This window comes from Dufourea novaeangliae, unplaced genomic scaffold (assembly GCF_001272555.1).
Source record: "Dufourea novaeangliae isolate 0120121106 unplaced genomic scaffold, ASM127255v1 scaffold30, whole genome shotgun sequence".
Lineage (NCBI taxonomy): Eukaryota > Metazoa > Arthropoda > Insecta > Hymenoptera > Halictidae > Dufourea > Dufourea novaeangliae.
In genome coordinates, this window is record NW_015373906.1 from 2,969 (window position 1) to 11,034 (window position 8,066).

The 8,066-nt window shown below is 39.9% G+C and overlaps 1 protein-coding gene across 1 annotated transcript in view; it reads right to left on the reverse strand.

Moving 5' to 3' along the window:
• Window positions 1–1,696: 1,696 nt before the first annotated feature.
• LOC107193834 (voltage-dependent calcium channel subunit alpha-2/delta-3) overlaps window positions 1,697–8,066 on the reverse strand; it is a 10,071-nt gene continuing 3,701 nt past the window's right edge. The window contains 15 exon segments of the mRNA XM_015583350.1: window positions 1,697–1,991; window positions 2,065–2,374; window positions 2,512–2,717; window positions 2,794–2,963; window positions 3,132–3,268; window positions 3,493–3,605; window positions 3,786–3,893; window positions 4,396–4,428; window positions 5,819–5,912; window positions 6,094–6,315; window positions 6,440–6,581; window positions 7,331–7,402; window positions 7,519–7,626; window positions 7,706–7,720; window positions 7,854–8,004. Of these exon segments, the coding sequence (XP_015438836.1) occupies window positions 1,697–1,991; window positions 2,065–2,374; window positions 2,512–2,717; window positions 2,794–2,963; window positions 3,132–3,268; window positions 3,493–3,605; window positions 3,786–3,893; window positions 4,396–4,428; window positions 5,819–5,912; window positions 6,094–6,315; window positions 6,440–6,581; window positions 7,331–7,402; window positions 7,519–7,626; window positions 7,706–7,720; window positions 7,854–8,004 (2,176 nt within the window).

The following is an 8,066-nucleotide window of genomic DNA, read 5'->3' on the forward strand; positions in this document are numbered from 1 at the left end:
CTCTTGTTCTTTCCTTAGTAATCATTATTACGTTACTCTTCACGGCTCGCTACATTTGGTATTTCGTTGCTCCAAGCTTCGCGCATGATATTTCAACTTTACTCTTTACTTGTAATTAATTGTTTGGCTGCGAGTCATATAGGGACAGATATGTATGTAGGTTTCTCGTGAAAATGTCAGAATCAGCAGTTCGATATTCGAATTGTAGAAAATAGTACGACAGCACGTTCGACGATAAAAGTACAATCTGAACGAGAAAAAGATAAGATGTATATGTTTTACGTAGAAAGATCTAAAGAGAAATTTCAATTTCTATAATGGACCTATCGCTTATCGTTTTATTGCATGTGGTCGAATGATCGCTATATGTATACCGATTGAGCCATATGGGATCCGTAAAAATTTCACCTGTGATAATTCGTTCCATGATTCCTATTGACGAGGTGAATTTGATGAAACTACATATATGTACGTATGTATATGAAGCTTCCGATCAAGATCTCATTCATAGGACGAATACATACACATATGTATGAGAGAACGATTTGAAAATTGGAACAACGAGAGAAAAATACATCTTTCCTGTGTGTTCTTTACAGTGAATTTTATCAATCGAGATTCACTAGGTGTTGTTTTAATCGCTAAGCGTAAACTCTTCGAAGAGCGAAATTATTGTTGTGAACGCTTGTTACGAGCAGGTTTTTGCAAGCTTTATCTTGATTTTTCGAATCAGGACATTCGAACGTTGCGTTCGTTTCCTGCAAGTTTTAACGACCCTTTATGACGAATAATATAATGTGTGCAATTACGGAAATAATTCGTCTCACAAAGATGGTCGATCAGGTTTCAATATACATAACAAATCGTCACCGCTTCTCGAAAGTATTGCAGTCACGTAGATACACATCCTTTACTCTTCGTTAGTAATTAGGAATCGGATTCGATTGTGTAATATACGATTAGGAAATATTCACAAGTTTCTCGCAACAGAATTTATAATGAGATATGTAATCATAGATCAACATTAATATTATGCATTTGTATAGATATGTACACGTCTGTGTGAAAGCGCTCGGGCGCTCTTCATAGGTGTGAGCGTGTGCATGTGTATAAATATATTTCGTATGCAGAGAACACGTACGCATGCGTGTGTATATGTATGTATGTACTTATATATGCGTATGCGTATGCGAATGCTTGCAGCAATTAATCACATACACACGCGTTCGCATATACGTACGTACATACATATATGTATATGTATATGTATATATTACCTTGTAAAACGTGTACCGCTCACTCTTTCTCTTCTGCTCCACGCTCTTTTTTGTTCTTTTTCTAATTTACATTCTCTCTCTCTCTCTCTCTCTCTCTCTCTCTCTCTCTCTCTCTCTCTCTCACTCTCTCTCTCTAATACACACACCTTCTCGCGCGCACGCACGTAGTTTCACTCTCCCTCGAGTCTGTCTCTCTTCTGCTTGTGACTCTAGCACACGTCCGCACACGAATGCACGCGCTCACCGATGAATCTCAAACGCGACCAATCCTTCCTGTGTTCATATTTGCCAAATACAGGTATTAAACCGATCAACTAGTATGTATACCATTTTTATAACTGTTTCATAGAAACGTCAACGCTAAAGTCATTTCAAAAAGATAATTTGCGAATGTGTGTACAATTTTAATCCGAGTAGAGTCACGCCAATAGCGATGCGAGAACAACAGATATGATCGCGTTAAATAAGACGAAAGAGGAATTACAAGGACGACTGGCACCACCGCAAAGTTTGATTTCCATTTCCTCTGGATGGTAGTTTATGCATTTCGGTGGCCTTCGACGATACAAGCGTTCTCTTCTCGCAGTGCAGGCTCCAGGCTCTGTGATTGCTTCTATAGGTTCGATGCTAAGCTGTTTACTCCCACATGGACATAACGTGTCCACGACAAGTAAGATCAAATTCGTGTGTCGTATCTTTTGTACGCTAAACGGTCTGTAAACACATATACAGATCGTAAAAAAATTTGATGAATCTTTATTGTTTTATTTGTTTAATGGAGACATACCTTTCGCACCCAGTCACGTGACAATTTGTTAATTTTCCCTTTAAGGGATTACTTTGTCCGCTGGTGTTGAGCCTTTCGGGCTGTAAAATGTAGAGATCCGTTTTCTTCTCGCAAGTCCTCAGTTTTCTTTGCGGATAATAAGCAGACGTAGCGCGTGTTGTACCAGGAGAAGCGGGAGATGCGGCAGCGACCGCTGGAAGCCTAGGAAATGCATCGTTCTCGTCTACGGACGGTTCGGCGGTCGAATCCCCACCGGTCAGCGAATCGAGTTTCTCCGTTTCTTCGACCGTGTCCGTGAAAATCGTGTCATCTACGACAACACAAGTACGATTAGTTTCTTGCTTAGGTACCTATAGTTTTCAATCTACGTTCATTTTTTTCGATCTCCGTATATTCCCCCTCCTTCTATGGACGCTTAGAAAATTCACCAGACTAGAATTAGCTCACCGTCCAAAGTTCGTACGGATTCACTGGCGAACGCGAAAGCGACCTGCCATAAATTTTGTACGTTGAAACCGAATGCCAAATTCCAAAAGAAGTGTCCGAATATGGCGATCGTCGTGGCGACGGATTCGGGAAAAGTTTTCGGTGCTGCCGATTGATGAGACTCCTGTGGGCTGCATTTGCCTTGATAGTCGGTCACTGTCACCTTTCTGAAACGATGAAACGATACTGTTTCTTGACTGGAGTTAAAAATACTTTGTTCGGATACGTAACGACGCGAATTACCTGTAAATTCTATCTTGAACCAAAGAATCCATTATGGTACCATCGATTTCACCAAAAAATTTTCCGGTGTGTTCGTGACGCTCGCTAATAATGATGAATCCATTATTATCTAAGATATAACAATCCAGTTCTTCGGAAGCACAATTTTTTTTACAATTCGTGCCGCTACACTGAAAAACAAAACGAGTGGCAACGATTACAACAAATAGAGACGCATACCCATGTACATATATATGATACATACCACACGCACGCACGAACGCACGCACGCACGCACGCACGCAGCACACACACACACACACACACACACGTACAAGTTTATACTGCAAATACGATACCGTCGAAGTAATGTTGACAAAATGAGACGCCAATGAGGAATGTTGAAATTGAAGACCAACGACCGCAGCTGGTGCTTTATGCCCTTTCCCGATGAATACAGCGTGCGTAGCTGTGACTAAAGGACTCGGGCTGTCGGCTGGTGATGATAATATAGAGGTACGATGAAATCGTTATACAAGTACAACAAATTGCACACTCTGACGGTTTACCTTACAATTAGTCTGAATATTTATAGTATAAAGTATGAAATCGCTTCTGGTCAAGTGCGTGTGGAACCAGAACGTTATTTCTTGAAACATCTCGCCTCGCCTCGCAGCGTTACCGTTCGTTAATTTTTATCAGTGAAATTTATCTACTTACCGGCATCGAAGGGTACGCTGAAAACGAAACTTTCCGGTTCTATCGAATGTTGATCGACGGCACGTTTGTACCAAGACGAATCCATAGCTCTCGCGTACTTCTCGGCAAAGGGTCTAAACAAACGATACGAAATTCGATCAAAGCTCTGAACTGTTTGCGTCGCGTTGCTCGAATTTACGTTATTGAATGAATTCAACTTTTATTCGCATTCATCGACGATCGACGACCGCGTTAAATCTATGAGAATTCTCGATACAAAAATAATTGTTTAATGAAAAATATTTGACATTTACGGTTCATCGATGGATTCTTCGTTGCTTTGTCGGTGTTCATGCCAACGAAACAGACCGCTTCTAGTTGCGATGAAACTCCTTGTCACACCGAATCTGCCTTTTCCTTGACTGTAAATATTAAAATCAGTTACTTCACTGGAATGTGCAACGTCCCTGCAACGAGCAACGAGGAGAAAAAGTACGGAAGGTCACGAAAGCTCTTCTACGACTTTGTATTTGCAATATGTAATTAATATGTACATAGAAATCAGACCCTCCCCCCGCCCCTATATTAACGCGCGAATGTTCACGTGATGCTCGTTGTCACATTACTGCGATGTATACATACATAAGAATTTACAACCCGATTCCACGGTTTCTTCAATGTTCCCCGAAGTTATGTATTTAGATCATTTATCGCCGAAATGTATGTTTTTTCATGTACTTGGGCTACGATCGTCAAACATTGACATCCAAAAGGAAGAAAAAAAACAAAGGCAAAAGGACTGTTGGGAAGCGGCGATTTCGTTGGACCGTTTCATGATACGGACAATAAAATAAAACGATAATTTCAATAAAACCACCGTGCAAAACCGTGTGCTTATACGAATAATTGTGCATAATGGATTACCTGTGCAGTAGAGCCATCAGTATGGCAATAGGGCTAGCGGTGGAGACACACAATATAAAATGTAATAAAAATATGCAATAAAAGATAACATTGTAAATGAAAGAAGAGATTAACCGTTGCGCATAGTACGTGTCGCGTTTACCCGTCGCCGTCGAAGAACGAAACAAAACGGATATACATACATACATACAACATACATACATACATACATACATACATACATACATACATACATACATACATACATACATACATACATACAACATACATACATACATACATACATACATACGTACAACATACATACATACATACATACATACATACATACATACATGCATACATACATACATGCATACATACATACATACATAAATACATGCATACATACATATATACATACATATATACATACATATATACATACATACGTATGGTACATAAGTAGGTACCGTTTTATTTTATCGAGTTCTAATAATGTATGCATTGAATACATATGTACTCGCGCGTGTATGTGTAATATGTATTGCACTTGAGAAACAGCGCGTTCGCCTTGCTCGATGACGTTTTCAGATTCATTCCTTTCGGTCGCCGTCGCCGCCACCGACCGTTGTATCGTGATGCTCGTGATGGTACTCTGTAACTCTCTGGTGGTCGTGGTCGTTGAGGTTTTACAATCTCTATATCGTACCTCAAAAGAGCGAGACTAATGTTTTCGTTGCGAGTGAAACTAATCGAATAGGAAATAAGAAACTTTGGTGCAGAGAGTGTTCCACTCCCTTTCACTGATCGCAAACCCCATTATTGTAGGTATATAAATCGATTCTGTTTCGCGTTTCTCGTTACATAAGTATTCCTGTGTCCGTCTCTAAGTTTACTTACCGACAGACACTACATATTAGAGTAGTAGTAGTTGAAAAGTAAGTGAAAACTAATACTCGAACGACGAAAGGACTGTAACGTCTCGGATCGGAAACAATTCTTTAAGACTCGTCCATATGCTCCAGCTATTCTTGCTTATTTACTCGTTCGTACTACTTTTTCTGGTTCTGTGCTTCCTTCCTTTCTTCTTCCCTCGTTCGATTTCCGTGGAAATTCTATCGTACTCGATTTGTAGGTAAGTACGACCCTTCTCTTATTTTCCTTCGCTCGTGGACGAATTCACGACGGTGATTCTCGATGATCGATTTTTGTTTTTGTTCACGACACGACTATGCGAGACAACGGCAAGGGAAAAGTAGAGGCAACGGTTTTAAGATATCCAATAAAATACGTTATTTGATAATGGGTGCGTGAGATAACCGCGTGCTTGTGCATTGCAGTGCATTGCCCATATTCCCACTATGTACAATGTAACTCGTAAGTGTCCACGCGTAAAGGACATGCATCCGCGCGTGGCGTACACACGTTTCGAGTGGCTTACCTTTGATTTTCCTCTTTGTGCATCGCACCTCTTTTATCGAAGCCATCGGTAACCAACGCATCCAAAACAAGAGACTGCACTAATCTTTTATCGCCTGAAATGTTAACAGAAACGTTGGATTCGCCCGTTATCATTTCGACAATTACGTACACGCGTCATTGTTATGTGATTGTAACTGCGTCGCGAGAGCTATGGGATGTACCCATCTATTTTACTCGATACAATTGTACATAAGTACATGTACATATACATGTGTAGATATAGCATATACTTACAATAATACGAATCTTTGTCAGGCTTGCTCGCTTGTTTGTGATGCGAGCTTGGACTCCTTGGTCTCAAGGACATCCATTTCCACCCGGGTCTTTGCGTTCGTGCCAAAAAATGCAAAACGCTTTCTTCCGGGGAGGAGAACCATTTTTCGGAAGCCGAATTGTATTCGCAATATACCCAATCGGGATGAACCTTCCAATTGTTTCCCTTAAAGTACTCGGTTACTGAAAAAGATTACGAAATACGTCTGCGATGATATTACTTGTATCATAGAACTCTGTCACCAATGGTATGCATACGTACATACACATACTCAAGACACAAGCGATCTTGCAGAACGCAACTTACCATTTATTATGGCATGCTTAATTTCTTGTTCGGCCAACAGTTCAAACATGCCATAACCTTCGGGCAATCCGAGACCCAACGAGAACGGCGTCCCTTCGATTGGTTTATAAAAGTAATTATGTCGTCTAATGGTGACCCTTCTCTGTGTGCGCGTGCGTGCACAGTAACAAAAGAGACAGTGTGTTTGATTTAAATAGAGTAGTATGTACTCGAATTACGAATAAGTGCGGTAAAACAGTACTATACGTAGGTATATGTATACAGATCAAAATATTCTTTTCGTTCCAATGATCGTGTAGATTATGCATACATATGCATAGGCGTAGCCAGGTTATCAGTCGGGGAGGGGGGGGGGGGGACAAAATGTTAACACATCGACTGCCACAATGAAAAAGGCTGTACGTAGGGGGAGGACAAAATCCAACTTTTTTGTTATAGAGGGGGCAAAAGCTACTATTTTCCGTCCAGGCAAGTGCCCCGCCCTGGCCCCCCTGGCTACACTCATGTGCATATGTATGTACGTATCTATGTATATATGTATATGTATGTATATACGTATGTATGTCTACCTACCTACATAATGTACATATTCGATGATGAATCCATAAAACGATTTATTAACACATTTACTGCTATGACGATCGATGATCACCGACGATACGTTTGGTACTTAGGTAACCAAACATTTCATTTTAATGCGCAATGATCTTATTGACGTTAACTTAATGGACAGATGAGGAGATGATACCACTTTTAGCGGTGAATGTGTTGTTAAGGGAAGAAACATTAGAAACCTTGTGCTGGACGTTTGCACGTACGTACATACATACATACATACATACATACATACATACTTACACATATATATTATACATATATAATTATACTCACCATATCGTCGTAATGAACTTTTATCGCGAAATCTGTTTCCCCTTCTTTTTGATCGATCATATCGTGCCTCAACTGAAAAACGAAAGAAATATAAAATAGATAGGGGGGTAGGTACATCATACTTGCACGAACGTACATGTGGCATACATCGATGGATAGGTATTGTACAATGATCAATGATAACTCACGTCGAGAAGAAGAGAATTGTTCAAAGGATGCGACGGACCATCGTACTCGGCAAGTTCGACTTCCGATAAATCTACGCTAACGTACGTAGGTTTCAATGTTTCCTCGTACTGTAGAGAAAAAATGACAAGCAAAATTAACTTTGAGTATTGTTTTCTTCACCGATGAATGTGTCTAGTTCCTACTTACGTCTATATATCCGGGCTGCGTTGGCATAAAACACACAAAAAGAACGGACAGCCAGGTGTCGGTAAACATCGAAACGACGAGTTAACGGGAATCGGTTCGAAACAAAAATTTCCTCTTGAAAGGATATTAGTGGTGCATTGTTACTCACCAAAGGTCGCAAATCCGGATGATACAAGACGCGTCCATTATTATCAACGACAAAGGAATATCCGTTGACGCCTAACTATAAATGTAAAAAACAAGGAGTCAACGACAATCTATGAATATGTTTCGTCACATACATATGTACGTACGTGTCTCTTAATAATAATAATAATAATAATAATAATAATAATAATAATAATAATAATAATAATAATGA